Source organism: Macrobrachium nipponense, chromosome 2 (genome assembly GCF_015104395.2).
Source record: "Macrobrachium nipponense isolate FS-2020 chromosome 2, ASM1510439v2, whole genome shotgun sequence".
NCBI classification, from domain to species: Eukaryota; Metazoa; Arthropoda; class Malacostraca; order Decapoda; family Palaemonidae; genus Macrobrachium; species Macrobrachium nipponense.
This window is the reverse complement of record NC_087201.1, coordinates 139,276,140-139,292,977: the sequence shown is the minus strand read 5'-3', so window position 1 is coordinate 139,292,977 and position 16,838 is coordinate 139,276,140. Positions and strand designations below refer to the sequence as shown.

Below are 16,838 nucleotides of genomic sequence, written 5' to 3'. Positions count from 1 at the left end.
AAAACTCAAAGATCAGTGATAGGGCTTTGTTGTTTGACAGACGCAAATCTCTGAGCCCAAAGGCCGTCAACAACATATTTGCGTATTCTTTAATAGTTGTGACTGCCAGCTTATCCCAATTCTTCAGACGGAAATGGAAGACGGTAATCTTATTCCTGTCAACATCTCGATAGCCTGAACGTAGTCAGACTCAGAGCGGAGAGGTTATAGGTACCTTTCGAGTTAGAGTAGACCGACTCTCTCGGAAAAGGTCCTTGGAAAGTGAACTAGGAAGTATGTGACCTCTGTGAATCCAGGATCCTGAAGGCCAACATGGGGCGATCAGCGTCATTAGTCTCTCTGTGACGTCATAAATCCTCTTATTACATTTCCTAAGCGATTGAAAAAAGGGGAAAAGAGACTAAAATATCCATCCCCGTTCAATATCATAGGATGGCGTTTAATGGTACCGATTCCCGGATCGAGAATAAGGGAGCAGAGAAGCAGAAGCCTCTTCGTCCTCAACATATCGAAGAGAAGAATGAAAGGGCGTCCCTAAAGTCTCCACAACTCTCAACTTACTTCTAAAGAAAGATTCCACTCGGAAGTCAATAGTTGCTGCCGTCGATTGAGACGATTCGTACGGACTTTTGCAATCCTGTAACGACCCTCTAGACGATCGTTACATTCTACGCCTGTTGTTATAATAGGCTTTCTCATAAACTCGAAACAGGGACCGAGAGAAGATACTTCTTAAGATATGAGAGAGCTGTGGAATATCAGAGTTGATCTGGACCACTGGTTCCCAAAACTCGTTACGAGGACTGGAGGGACTACCGAATCGCTTTTACTTCTTTCAGATTAAGATCCAGGACATCTGAAACCCTATCCAGATGTCCGGCACCTTCTTTACTATCACCTCAGGTGATAAACGCACTGAGAGATGTTCAGAATCATTCCTAGATCTTGAATAATAGTTTCAGTTTCCCGTAGGAAAAAACTGTGGTCTGAATTGCAGTCTATTCGGGGAAACAAACTTCTTCAGGAAGGAAATGGTCCCCAGCAAGCTCATCCATTCCCTCCCCGAGTATGCTTACTTCCCTAATAAGGCTGCGCTTTGCCTAAGCAGGAGAGCATATAAAAGTGCAATGTTGCGGTAGACTCGTAGTTCTATACCGTGCGGTAACGAGCACCGAAAGGATTAAGAGATAACTCTGTTGAACATAGTAAGGCAAAACGAATGCAACGTTTATTCATTCACGTAAGAAATCCCCTCAATCTTAGGCTAAAGTCCGTGATTGTAGGGCAGAGTTACAGTTAGTCAGTCAATCCCGCAGGAGAGACGTAACCGCCAGCACAGAGATACGGTTAGTCAGTCAATCCCGCAGGAGAGAGAGACGTAACCTACGGCGCATGACAGCGCCCGATCTGTTACTGGCTCGGTTGGACTGGAAGACAGACACAGCGTGACAGCAGCAGCCAGCAGCTTACGAACGTCGTCTCTTAACTTTATGTCTGGGTTGCCAGCTACCCTATTCTACGAAGAAATAGGTCCGTTATTTTTTGAGCCGAAAGACTCTCAAGCTGGTATATTTAAGCGAAACAGAAAACGCTAAATATATAGATGCGTTTGTGTCGTCAGAACACTACCATACAACGGTAAAAGATAAATCGGAAACTCCTGGAAGGCTGCAGGGAGTAACGATTAAATGTCCTTAAAATAGACAATAGACCTCTCGGTTGCCATCCGAAGAGGTAACTACAGCAAGCGTATATGACTTGAACCAACCAGAAATAAAATAACGCAAGGCAAAATATGAAATTATATCACAATAAAGTTTGTTCATACTTACCTGGCAGACATATATATAGCTGAATTCGGAAATACAGCTACATACATATCTGACAGGCAAGTTTCATGAACAAAACTTAAGAGAATCGAAGCAGTCAGCTCAAGCTTCTTATGTTACTGGACATAAGCGTTCATTGACGTAGTCTACAAGTCTATTTTCTTGTACGAGTCTGCGAATGACGAATGAGAGCTCTTCCGAATCTTGTCAATAAGAGCTTATTCGCTTACGCAATATCAAGTTAATGAGATGTTTGTCAATGAGAACTAACCCATTTACGGGACAAAGAGATATTTTGTCAATGAGGGGATACCCACTTACTTGACAAAACGAAAGTATATTGTCAATGGGGGAAAGTCACTGAATTGACAAAACGTAATCCAGGGAGTCAAGCATTTAATTTTTTCGATTCCCGTCTCAAACGAGGAAGGGGCAAGAATCCTGTTAAGAGACTGGGCTTACGGCAGGTAGAACGACGATGTTCAATTCGGCAGCGTAGTCCCGACTAGAAACTAACAAAATCTATCATCTGAAAAACCCTTTCAGATGGGCTAAAAAGCTTACAAAATTATCCTGGGAAGAGGAAGAAACTCTCCAACCAGCTTCCTCTCCCGTATCACAACTAATGCCTGCTAAAGCTTAAAATTTATTGGCAGTATGGCAAAGGAAGTCCTGTCTTGCGCTTTCCTGAAGAGCGTCCTTTTGATGAGTGCCTTTGCAAGAATCCCACTGAACGTTGCCGAGAGTCCTGACGTGCAGGACATCGAGCCTTACATAACCCGTAACTGCCTTATCGCAAAGTCTTGACTGCGGTAGTGGCAACTTAAATTTATTGGCCGAATGGCAAAGGTTGCGGTAGAGCAAACGAGATCTTCCTTGAGCTTTCCTTAACTCCATCCACCTATGCGAAAAGCAATATTAATTGACAGAGACCTCTTGAATTCACGAAACCCGATGTCTTGCTGGGTTTCGAAGAAGAAGTTGTCTGTTCACTTTAAACTTCCTCCGAAGCACTGCCTACTTCACATTCTTTGCAGGTGAGGTAGAAGGTATCACCGGAGGTAGAGGTAAACATTCTTAGGCCCATATCTGAAACAAGAGCTTGAAGAGTTCAACAGAAACGTTCAGCCAGGCGACACACCTGGCGTGCGCTGGTGCACGCTGGCGTCCACTGGCGCGCGCTCGGCGTCCACTGGAACGCGCTCGGCGTCCACTGGAGCGCGCTCGGCGTCACTGGAGCGCGCTCGGCGTCCACTGGCGCGCACTTGGCGTGCACCCGCGCGCGCCTGGAGTCCATCCGAGCGTCACGGGCGTCCGCTCTCAAAAGCTTCCTGCTACTATGACTTCTTTTACGTATTTCTCGGTGGAAAGACGGACACGAGTTCAGGCGACGTTCGCCTTCTTACTTCTCACTGAAACGCATAACGAGAGAGAGAGAGAGAGGGAGTGAAGCGTCCTCTTCTATAAAGCTTCTATTTAGAGGGCGCGAGTCCTTCCGAAAGCTCCAACCCCTGCATGGGAGGACGCTTCGGAGGACGAGAAGCAATCTCTCAGGATTCGTGCACGCGCACGCACTTTGCAGTCTGGGGATTTCATCAGAAACTGCCGAAGGCACGCCAGATCGGTGGGGGTTCCTTGTAACCCTCCTTAGGCTTTCGACATGCTCCCTCCCCGGGTCCTGGGAGTCAAGCAGAGGTCCCGGCCTAGAGGCGAAAGCGAGGCCGATCTGACGCACCCTCCACTACACAAGGGGTATCACTGCACTTCTGCACTTCACTTTTACTCTCTAAAGCAAGCACTTTCGATTCTAAGATACGAATCGAAAGAGTATCAGAGAAAGGGTAATTCCTCTACAGACACTGCTTAGGGCCCGAAGGCAACACTGCAGGGTTAGGAGTAACAATTACAGAAGTAGCACTTCACAGCAATGAAGGAGAGCGAGCACCTCTCGTAGACATATTCATAGCCCGTAGGCCATACTACAGGTTAGGCAAAATAAAGTCTACAGGAAGGTTAGCAGGTTCACTACCCTGACTTTGTTACTGATTAATTGCGTACATACGATCATACGTCTTCCTTGACGGAATTAGACATGTTTACTGATTAATTGCGTACATACGAATCATACATCTTCCTTACGGAATAGACAAAGTCTCCACACTCCTTACATGACAAATCTCAACAAAGAAGCAAGACCCATACCCCTCGTACATACCAAGTGCGGATCTACCGAAGCTTTCGGTAGCCACACCCTATCTTTGCAGACAACCCCGTCTGAAACTAGCCTAACTAGATTCAGATATTTTATGCAAAAATGAATCAAATTCAAATCAATTTAAGATAGCGTATGCCTAGCCACAAATCCCACAAATCCAAGTAAATAAATCAAAAGACAATTAGGATACTTAGCGGCAATGAAGTTTCCAAAATCCTAAGACGGAGGTACTGAAAACAGGTGTTTTCAGCACCAGCGACAGAAAAATTATGAATAGAAAATGGGAATGGTTCCTGATACCCGCCTCCCAGCGGCGGGAATGGGTACTAAACCACCTGTCCGGACCTACCTGCTGTGGTCGGAAGTTTTTAAAATTCTGTCGGACTTCAGAAAATACAGCTATATATATATATCTGACAGGTAAGTTTCATGAACAAAAACAGGAATTTGCGGATATTTCTCATAGGAAAATAACACGAATGTGCGAACTGCCCGCGAATAATGCGGGGAAACATTCCCAAGAGAAATCCGCAAATGTGTGTGTCCGCAAATCCGGAGAACATGAATTCAGGGGGTCCACTGTACTGCTAAAGCAAGAACTGGTAGTCGATGCTTGACTGATGAGAACGTTTCCACCTAAATCCCACCGCAGCCAAACATTAACATCATTAGCTCCTTGGTACTACATTACAACCCTTACACTTTTTAGTTCTCTGATAAGGAAAGTGATGAGTATCCCAGCTTGGTGAACAAAACAAACTGCTAAAGTTTCAGCCTAATTGTAAACATTTACCCTAAAAAATGGTGTGACATTAAAAAATTATTTACTGGTGGCTTGTGAATAGTCTATGGCTGGTAAATAAATCCTAAATGCAAAAACTTGGCCTAAAGGAATGATGTAACATCAAGAATTACTTTAAGGGAATTATTAATCAGCTACTTGCACATAGGTTTTGGCCTAAAGAGATGGTGTAACATTCATGAATTACTTTAAGGTAATAAATGCAAAAGTTTTGGCCTAAAAGGATGATGTAACATTCAAGAATTAACTTTTTAGACAAAACTTTTCCTGGTGACTGCAAGTAGCCGGCTTGTTGGTAATCTGAATTAAGGTATGTAATAACAAACAAACACAAGATGCTATAAGCACTCGATGTTTAGTCGAGCGTGGCAGAAAACAGAATGAGGTGGTTAGCTAAGATGTTCCTATTGTGCTGTTAGGGAGTGGCACTGTATACCTATACTGAGCAATTGAAGCGCTACCAGCAAAATTGAATTTAGGCTGCTGTACCTGGAAAACTAATAGCTTAATAATTACAGGGTAAGCCATTATACAAAACAGCCACTTATAAGAAAATTCTGATAGAGCTTCACGAGTAGAAATGCTACAGAGATGAACAGAAACCAAATACAGAATCATGATCCTTCAACATTAACAAAATGAGGCAGCTCTGTCCTTTCAGAGTGGAATGATCCAATTGCTTAATGCTTTGCTAACATTACGGATGAAAGGATGAGCAACAGGGTTGAGGCAATATCAACCAGTTCTTGCAACACTTGAAATTCCAAAAAGAAGAAATTAAGCAATCAGCTTTAATGTGGTTTCCTCTCCCCTCAACTTCCTCAATCAGCCCGTTGAGAAAAACATCAGGTGAAGTTCAGTAATGTACATATATATTTTTACATTTCTCTCTACACTCACAGAGTTAAAATATATAGGTTATTATCTACTGAATAACACTCACAGTTTAAATATATACGTAGGTTATTAATTACTGAATAACAACAAATAAACAATGTTAATGGTTTATAGTGCATGTGAATTTTCAAAGGGTTGATTCCATTTAGGTTTTTTTTTATTTAAACTGAGAGTCTTGGGAAGATTTAACACAAAATTAGGTATTACTGTATTGAAAATTGTATTTCTGAGGCCTTCACTTTCAACAGTTTGGTTTACAATGAGTATATATATCAAGTAAATATAAATTTTCTAATTCTTCTCTAGACTTACTGAGTTAAAATAAATCATTTACTATAAAGTAAAAATGTTAAACCCTTAAATGACTTAATATTAACAACATTAGGGGTTTATAATGTCTACATACATTTTTAAGGGGTTTTTTACATTTAGGTTTTTAACCCTCTCATGATCTGATGATGCATAGCACATCAATAAATTTTTTTCCGTAAATGCACAGATGACGCGCTGGCCGCGTCAATGTAAGTTATTTTTGGGAAAAATTCACGAAAAAAATGCGTAAATCATAGAAAACGTAGTTGACGCCATTGGGTCGACAGATAATGAATCTTGAAGAAAACGCAAACCCAACGCCACTGGCTTACTTAGCTACGATACAAAACGTCAACCTAAGTAGGTTGGAAAATCTGAAAATTGCACTCCATAAAAAATTTACATCAATTACAGCTCATTAGCAAACACATTTATCGCACAATTATTGCTTCCACACGAAAGATCAAACATTACTACACAATTTAGGTATAAAACACTCTCCAAACCTAATTATTATATTTTTCATGATTATTTCCAAAAAATATCTACGATTTTTCTTTAAAATTTCACGTTCATCACATTGTTTTTATTATTTCTAAGCCTCGTAAAGATGTTCTGATTGCTTTAGGAAATAATTCAATCATTTGCTGACATAACAACACTAACCAGAAGCGTATATGTATCAGTTATAGTTTGGGCATACCGAATTTTACCAAAAAACTTTTCCATGTGCATTCTTTTCGGCCCAGGGGAAAAGTCGTGTACCTTACACCCTTATATTTTTGGCTTGTGTGCAAGAAGGTTAACCTAAGTCAAGAGTCTTGGAACAAATTAATGAAGTAAAATGAGGTATTAAAGTATTGAAAATTGTAAGTATTTCTGAAGCATAACTGCCTCCACTTTCAGGTAGTTTAGTAGTATTCCATGAGTATTATACATATCAAGTAGTTCTGTTTATCTGAATCTGGGAGTTTTTTCAACAACATTCAAATAGAATATTTTTGCACTTTTACAGCCATCCACATAAACCTCTTGATGATTCATGTAGGCTAGGAATATAAAGGAAACTAAAATGGTGTTGCAGACCGTAATTGCATTAAGGACACATACATATCTTGGGATACGAGACCAAAGTTGCAATGCATCTAGATGTGTTCCAGACAGTTAAAGGGTATTTGATGATAAATAGGTTTGTATAAATACATGCCTTTATTATAAAATCTGTTTATGATCTATGACAAATTTTAAAGTAATTTGTATTTTTCCTAACATACAAACCTGAGCTCTTTACATATTGAAATACTTTCAGCACAGCTGGAAACCAGTCATCCAATTCTTAACAAGGTTGTTAGATAGCTAACTATCGGCAGTAAGGTGGAAGGTCCCACCCTTCCGCCTGATAATACATGTAATAAATGGTATTTATGACACTGTAAGCGCTGATAAACCGCTAACTAGCGTTGAAATAAGCTTACCAATGCTGATAAACCACCTACAGATATAATACACTGCTTATCTGAGCCAAAAATCACTTAGTGGAGCGAAATATCTGGTTAATGACATTGTTAGCCAAGCACAGTAAAACCAAAATGCTGTTAACTGGTGCCGCAGAAAAGCGGAGAGTGCCTCCTGTGCTGAAAAAGCATCATTAATTCAAAAAAGGTCTGGAGACAATAAAGCTAAAGATTACCAGCGAGTTAACTAATTGTCAGTCTCTCTCTACCATTGCTATAGAGAAGGTAGGACTTACTCATATTAATCTAAGTACAGTAGATAATAGAAAGGGTGCTCAGTAACTCACCTGCTTCAAGTCCGTTCCAGCACATGACAGCATGCCAACCGATCCTCTGCCCGCAGGAAGAGGAGGGGTATAAAAGAGATAAGGAGGAGACCAGTCCCACACTCACTCTCTCTTTACAACCATACATTCTTAGGCAAGATGCTAGCTGTCCTGCTAGGGGAACTGGATAAGCTATACGACTTGTTGAGAAGCTACCACAGGACACAAGGAAAAAGTGTCCAAGGACCTATGGGAAACGTCCTGCAGGAGGTGAATGTGGGTACACACTTCCTGAATGCGAGGGACAAACCAATGCCCCTGACCTCATGAGGAACCTACTGTTACACCCTTCGTCAGATGTTAAATTCACCCGTTAGATCTTCTCACAAAGCCAGAAAGAAATGTTGTTCTTGGACAATTCTTTCTTGGTAAAGCTAGTACTAACTAAGAATTGTCAACAACCAGGCCTGAGCTGTCGAGTCCTCTTAAGGTAGTATATACTGCAGCACTCTAACTGGACACAGTAGCATCTCATCGAGACCATTACCAATAGTCTCCTAGGGAGGGGATTGAGAAGGAATCAAATATGCCATTAAGGACTGATGGATTCTGAGTCTTCAATATGAATTCTGGGGGAAATTCGAGCAAAGCAGATCCCCTATCCCCTGAAGTGCTTATCATAAAAAAAAAAAAAAAAAAAAAAAAAAAAAAAAGGTGTCATGAAGTTTGCCTATTCTCTTTGCCGATGCCATGGCAAGAAAAAAGACAGTCTTGAGGGTCAGATCCTTGTCTGAGGACTCTCATAGGAGGTCATTTGGTGCACAAGCCATCAGCATAAAGATCTTCCATGAGGGGAAAGGATCAACACCTTTCAGGCGTGGGACTAGGCCCTGGTTGGCCCTGTAGCCATTAACAGCTGAGACATAGAAAAGCTTCTCTTGGTGAAGGAAGACGAGAAAGTCCGCTACCTGCTGAATTGTGGCTCCGACCAGAGAGATACTGTCTCCATCCCTCTGTTGCTTTCCTAATAAGAAAGATATGGCTGTATAAGCCCAGACACAGATGGTCATGACTTCCAAAGCACCTTTCTTCAGCTTCACCTTCACCGCCTCCCAGCAGGATGTGATCCTTCAGTGAGCTGGGAACGTTAGTCTGGAGATGGAGTGGATGGCTGGTGAGGGGTGACAGAGACTCGAAGGAAGTAAATATCCTTTTGAAGGACATTCACTACCCAGGTCTCTGTTCTGTATCGCTGCCATGTTGCCCAGTGGCTCAACAGGCAACCCCCCTTTCCCCCCCACCAATGCCAACATGTTGGATGAACACTGACCCTAGTGTCCTCCTCCCTTCTTCTTACCCTTGCACCCCATCTACTGGGGTGGGGTGGGGGCTAAAACGGGTGCTGCTGTGCACCCAAGGCTGGGTATTCCTACAGGAACCATTCAAGGCCTGGGACTTCTTAGAAATCAAAGAGGAAGTGCCAGCCTGACCCAAAGATTGAGTTGCAGTGGCAAGCAAAGACAGATGGTTATTATTATTAGTTGTATCTGTCTGTCTACTGTGACATCCACTTGCTCTCTAGAAAAGCATCCCTCCTCTTCAACACCAAATTTTCCCACAGGTTTGCTGTCTGGTAGGCTAGGTAGGAAATGGTCCCACCCTCAGATAGCATCCTCAGATAGGACATGGACTGTGTCCAACGATCCAACCAAGAGATCACCTGGAATGCTGCTATTCCAGTCAATTCCACTGCTGCTGATTCCTGTTGCAAAAGGGAGACTCATTCCACATGGAGTTGGTCCAGTGACAGACCCTGTCCTAAGTGAATCAGGTCCACGTTACCCTGTTTAGTTGGCAGTGGCCCTTCCGAGGACACACACAAATGCTTCTGACGAGGGTGGGGAGGGGGAAGTATCTTGTAAGAATAGCCTGAACGTAGTGAGGAGTTCTGCCCAAAAACCAAATTACTCACTTGGTCTGCAGGCCCAACAAAGCTTTTGGTTCAATGATCCACGGGAGTAGCCATGGTCTCTTCCACAAGATTGTTATAGTGACAAATCAGTTTAACGACCTCAAAGTAGGAGCTCTGTAGTTCAACGATGTCCATGTCCTGAGGAAAAGGATCCTCAAGTCCTTCATTGTCACGGACATGGCTGTGGTTCCAGTCGACAGCATAACCATGGCACAGGGACAGCAGTTGCAGGATCATGGGGTGCTGAGGTAGAAGATCAAGCCCTCAACAGACAGCTCCTCAGAGATACCTAGGGAGGGCCAGAGCTCCCTTAGTTCCATAATGTGCACTGCATCTCCTCCAAACTTGCAAAAGTCGGGTTAGAAGAGGCTATCTCCCTTCGTTCTGAGGGAGATTCTGCCCACTCCCCTTCCAAATGAACAGAGACTGCCTGAGTTGTTATCCTGGTCCAAGGTCCCCCTCTCCTCTATTGTCAATGCAATAGTAGCATGAGAGGGAGAAACTTCCCCAAGAGGAGACATAGCAATGAGAGGCAGCTCCACCAGAAGGAAGGAACTAGAAGGATTAGCAACCCTTGGCATCCACCAGGGCATGTATCCCTACAGCGACATGCAGGAAGCCTTCCTCTTGTACTTCCTCTTCTTGGCAAACTGCAGCCATTGCTCCAATGGCCAAGAATGTCACTCATCACAAGGGGTAGACTGGTTGCACTCATGCTGGCAGCACTGAGTGCATAAGAAGTGAAGCTCAATATTGACAAGGGAGAGGAAGTGTTAGCAAGAGACATTACCTATCCCCAGGCAAAAATGAATGATGCAAAACTTTTGCCATCCGCCCCCCTTCCTGTACTAATGAATAATGGGTTTGCATAATCTTTATGCAACACAAACACAAAGATATAAAAAAGGCTAAAAAAAATAACAATAAACAAAGAATGATCACACAGGAAAAAACAGTACCAGTGAGGCAAGCTGAAGTTTGAAAAACTGGTTTGGTGGGCAAAGGCCCGGTGGAAGGGTGGCACAACCCACCTTTCTGCCGGTAGTTAACTATCTAAAACCTTGTTAAGAATTGCATGGCCAGTTTCCAGCTGTGCTGAAGGTATTTCCATATGTAAAGACTGAGGATTTGTATTTGTTTAGGAACAACTGGTTTTCTGACAATGCACTGAAGGTGTTACTTTATTTAACACAGTAAACTGCCTATATTTCACGCAACAAGACAATCACAAAAATAGCTTATCCTCTAAGCTTCATATGCTGTTCCTTTTAGTGGCATTATACTAAAAAAAAAACAGTACAAGAATTACAGCCACAAAACAATATGTTTTAATATTTGAAGTTCTAAAAAAGGTTACTATACCTATTGACAACACAACTTGATGTATGTGTGCGCACTCCAATGTTGCCACCATATGGTGTTATAGGAAACACATGGGTGGTGCCTCGGTGTGTTGATACTGCAACCCAACGGGAGTCAAGGGAAAACGATATGTCTATCACCTGTAAATGAAAATAATACTTATAGAATCACAGGAAAATATTTTCTAAAAACACTACTTTTACTACAGTAATATCCTTACTTTTGTGTAGATCTTCATGCTCAAGGCAGTGTTCTGGTGGCCCATAGTTATAATTTAAATCATAAAATTAATTCAATTATTACTTTTAGTGACAATTCTCACATAAGATTGGTTGAAGCTGTCATAAATATGGAAACCTTTTGAGGATAATTGGAATTTAGAAATGAATAACCTTTTATTAACTGGTATACTACCATGCACTACATAAAACATTTTTTTCCAAAACTAACACTGTGTGAACCCTGATGCTCTGCTTCCTCTTCCCCTCTCTCTCTAGATAGGCAATGTCTGTGGATATTCCTGGCTAAAGCACCTATGCAGAACAAACATTTGAAAACAGGATAAATGCAGTTACTGCACTTTTAGTTAGATGACTGAAATTGTCTCAACTACCAAATGAATATGGAGTTACCTAATGGCACCCAGACCTGTACATTAGTGATAGGTCATTATCCTCTTGGCCCCCTTTCTTTATTCTACTTAGGAGTAAGTGACCACTCAATATATTCTCATTTTTAATGTAAATGCTGAGAAGGAAGACTATTCAAGTTTTAAAAAGTCCTTGTTTGAAGTGGTTTACTCTTTATAACAACACAATTTACTGATAAAACTGCAAATTCTTAACTATTACAGGCCAGGCTGAAATATACATTAAGAAAACTCCTATACTGGGCAAACTTTAGGGTTGGCCAGTAAAAAAAAAAAAACACACATACACACACACACACACCCACCAATGGTGAGATGAAAAAATGCGAATGCACAGGGTATAAGAAAAAAGAAATTCTAAAAAGTTTTCTGAACCTTCTAGGAAAGCTGAAAGTGAATATTTCCAACCCTGGATGAAACCTCTTTTCCAAGACATAAATCGCACCGTATATTTCCGCATATAAGACAACCTTTAAATCCTAAAATTCACCCCTAAAAATTGGGGGTCATTTTACACTGCAATACTAAAGATCAACCCTTGAGCTCCAAGATATGTATTGCTGGCTCGGTGCTATAGCCTAACCACCAGCATACATGAAGATTCACTTTATGTAATAAAGTGAAAATAAAGGTAATAAAATTTGTACCTTATATATTATGTATTGGGATATCTTCATAACAAATAGCCTTTTTGAGGAATCCGAAATCAATGAAACAGACTTTTATCTAGCCCTATGCGATCCCAGCTGAGAAAATGTAAACATCGAGTTACGGTTGGCTCACAGCAACCTTCATCTTTCAGTAACCTTTTAGAAATTTCCATGGTAGTGTAATCACAGTAGTAATCACATTTAGGATAACATAATATTCATTTTTCATTGTAAGTTTCTCATAAATATCACAAGATTGGTCACATGTGCCACCATTACAGGGATACCAGTCTGGTTTTGCGTGTCGACTTCAGCTTCGTCGTTGATGTCATACAAATCATCATTTTCTAAATGATTTTATGACACTTCTTATTTCCACATTCCCCAACGCTTGTATAACAAAACACAGCGAACATCAAGTGAGGCAGCACATAAAGCTGTTTGTAACTGTTTTGAACAATTCAGTCATATGAACGATAATTATCGTTCATTATTGTATTATTATTAGCGGTTGTTTGAGAATGGCGACAAAACGTACACTAAACAATGGTTTCCCTTTACCGCGACCTTCTGTATGAAAAACATATAGACTCGGCTTTGTTAAACCAAACTTTGATCATTTATGAAATGAATGTATGTATCTCTGAATCAAGTTCCATTTAGCAACTAAAGACAGTTATGGTATCGGTAAAACATGATCAGCTGAGACTGTAAACAAACCTAGAATGCAAATGGTGCATTATTGCTTTCTTCTCATAACATAATACAATAATACATGCAATTGGATTACAGTAAAACATGTTTTATTTAAATTATCATTATTCTCAATGGAAATGATACTCTCTCTCTCTCTCTCTCTCTTGTAAACATGTACTATTGGCATAAACAACCAAATTGAAAAACAGCTGATTGCTGACGTCATTTACCGTAACTATTGAGCGATTATTAACCCTTAAACGCCTAATGGACGTATTTTACATCAACATTTTTTGTCTTGGGTTCCGACCGGACGTAATTTATGTCGACATACAAAAGTTTTTTTAAAAATTCGCGGAAAAATACTTATAGGCCTACCAGCTGAAAACTTTTGAATCAGGCGCCTTGGGGGATGCTGGGAGTTTACGGATCAATGTGCTGTTTTGTTTACAATCGTTAAGCAGACGCGCAAGCGTGAATTTCTTTCTTATCGCACTAAAAAGTATCTATGACATATCTCGGAAATTATTTCGTCACTTTGACATAATTTTTGCACCATTTTTAATTAGCCGTTACATGAAGTATTATATATGAAAATGTACGCAATTTCATGTAGAATACAACTAAAAACAACCCATGGTTGTAGCTTTTATCAGTTTTGAAATATTTTCATATAAATAACAGTAAGTGCCAAAATTTCAACCTTTGGTCAACTTTGACTCTACCGAAATGGTCGAAAAAAAAAAAAAAAAAAAAAAAAACGCAATTGTAAGCTAAAACTCTTATATTCTAGTAATATTCAATCATTTACCTTCATTTTACAACATATTGGAAGTCTCTAGCACAATATTTCGATTTATGGTGAATTTATGAAAAAAACTTTTTCCTTACGTCCACACGGTAACTCTTCCGAAAAAATCTCACGTGCGATTGTTGTAATGTTTGCACCATTTTAAAGTAGCTGTTACATAAAGTTTTATATATGGAAATGTGCGCAATTTCATGCACAATACAACTAAAAACAACATATGGTTGTAGCTTTTATTAGTTTTGAAATATTTTCATATAAATAACGATAAGTGCAAAAATTTCAACCTTCAGTCTACTTTGACTCTACCGAAATGGTCGAAAAATGCAATTGCAAGCTAAAACTTTTATATTCTAGTAATATTCAATCATTTACCTTAATTTTGCAACAAATTAGAAGTCTCTAGCACAATATTTCGATTTATGGTGAATTTATGAAAAAAAAAAAAATTTTCCTTACGTCCGCGTGGTAACTCTTCCGAAAAAATCATACGCGCAATTGGCTGTAATGTTTACACCATTTAAAATTAGCTGTTACATAAAGTTTTATAAATGAAAATGTGCGCAATTTTATGTAGAATACTACAATAAATAATTGAAGGTTGTAGCTTTTCTCATTTTTGAAATATTTGCATATAAATCACGATAAATAGAAAAAAAACCACATTCGGTCAACTTTGACTATACCAAAAGGGTAGAAAAATGCAATTGTAAGGTAAAACTCTTACAGTCTAGTAATATTCAGTCATTTATCTTAATTTTGAAACAAATTTGAAGTCTCTAGCACAATATTTAGATTTACGGTGAATTTAAAAAAAACTTTCCTTCCCTCTGCGCGCGGATTCTCTGCCACAAATCTCCGAAATGCGTACGTCGCATTATCATAATATTTGCTCCATTTCATAGAGTTTTATCCATGAAAATGTGTGCAATTTTATGTAGAATACAACAAAAAATAATTGAAGGTTGTAGCTTTTCTCATTTTTGAAATATTTGCATATAAAAAAATAGAAAAAAAATTAGACATTCGGTCAACTTTAACTTATCCGAAATGGTCGAAAACTGCAATTGTAAGCTAAAACTCTTGCAGTTTAGTAATATTCAATCATTTATCTTCATTTTGAAACAAATTGGAAGTCTCTAGAACAATATTTAGATTTACGGTGAATTTTTAAAAAAAACATTTTTTTAAAGTCCGCACGTTACGAATTCATGCATCATCTTGTTATAATATTTTCTCTGTGTTGCTTTGATCATTTTACAATGTGTTATATACCAAAATGATCACAATTTAGTGTAAAATACAAAAAAAAAATTAACTCGTTAGCTTTAATCGTTTTGCTCATAGCTTGATTTGAATACAATTATATATGAAATTTTGTCTTCGCGCTATCATATATCACATTATTTACATATGATAATGATATTTTTTTTCATTTCTGATGGTTGCATACTAAACTTCAGGCAATGACAAAAAAAAGGAGCCAAAAATGAACTCTTAATCTTAAAAACTAAGCGCGCTGTGATTTTATGGAAAAAATATTTTCTCCACTTCGGCGCTCACTCCGAGACCCCCTCGGCACACGGGAGATGATTTTTATTATACCCCTAGGCGTTAAAGGGTTAAGAGCTCCGTTAAAATTGTTAAACCCTGATGATTCTCAATGGTGGCTTCCATAAGTAAAAGCAATAGACATTTTTGTTCATCTCTCATGCAATGGAGATCTCAAGAAAGAATACTAGTAAATTAAAGCTGCAGGTTATAGCCGAAGCTGAATAAAACGAATTACAGCCAGGCAGCAGTGATGTTTGGAACTGGAGAAATCACACCTACTTAATGTTTATAAAATGAAGTAAAGTAACATGCGCATGTTTTCAACCAAACTTCGTTAATTTATGATAAAAGGTATCTCCGAATTATATCTCTCCTTATACATAATGGCAATGAAGATATCAATAATACTCAAATCAGCTGAGATTTTGAGAATGTAAACAATATCAAATGCAAATGATGTCAATGACGATCTTTATGTTCTGTAATACAGTAACGATATGATAACAGCAATACTGTTACTGGATACAACAAGCAAAACAACCTTTATTTAAGTCATCATTATTATTAATAAAGTTGTACTATTTAATTTGCGCAAATAATCACTTTTCTCAAAAAAAAACCTTTTGGTTTTGTAATTTAGAAGTCCTCCTATACTACAGATATGAGATAAATTCATAAAAATTTGCCATGATTTTTTACCCCGTCTTATCTAAAGGTCGTCTTATACGCGGAAATAAACAGTATATGATCATTTTATCAAGTTACAAGTTACACAAATGTTCTTTCTAATAATTTTTTCTGCACACGTTCTTCCCAATAATCTTTTTTTATTTTGTTTTGTAAAATTACAATTTTAGTTTACACAATATCATAACAGATAAGAACTAAAATCAGTAATAAATTCTGAGTAAACTTACAATAAAATATTTATGAGATGTTCAGGGATGGAGAGATGCAGTACCTTTTAGTGAGTTACATATACGTACATGTTCTTTCTAATAGTTCTTTGTACCTCAGTTTACAAAATTACAATTACTACCACTGATAATTGTAAAAGATATAAACTAAAATTAACAGCAATTCCTCGGTATAGGTATAACCTATGGAATGATGCAACCTTTAAGAATTACTTTAAAGGTAATTATTAACTGGCAACTTTCATGTATCCTAATCTCAGTAAGTAAATAATTAATGCAAGGGTTTTGGGATACAAGAAGGGAATAACATTCAAGAATTGTTTTAAGGTAATTATTTAATGGTGTCTTGCTAATAGCCTATGGCCAGTAAACAAAATCTAAAAACAAAAGTTTGG

General features: G+C 39.0%; 1 protein-coding gene across 1 annotated transcript in view; it reads right to left on the bottom strand.

The window, feature by feature from the left end:
- LOC135221033 (uncharacterized) overlaps window positions 1–16,838 on the bottom strand; it is a 238,299-nt gene that overhangs the window by 186,120 nt on the left and 35,341 nt on the right. Inside the window, exon 3 of the mRNA XM_064258766.1 lies at window positions 11,170–11,309. Within this exon, the coding sequence (XP_064114836.1) occupies window positions 11,170–11,309 (140 nt within the window). The remainder of the gene's footprint in view (window positions 1–11,169; window positions 11,310–16,838) is intronic.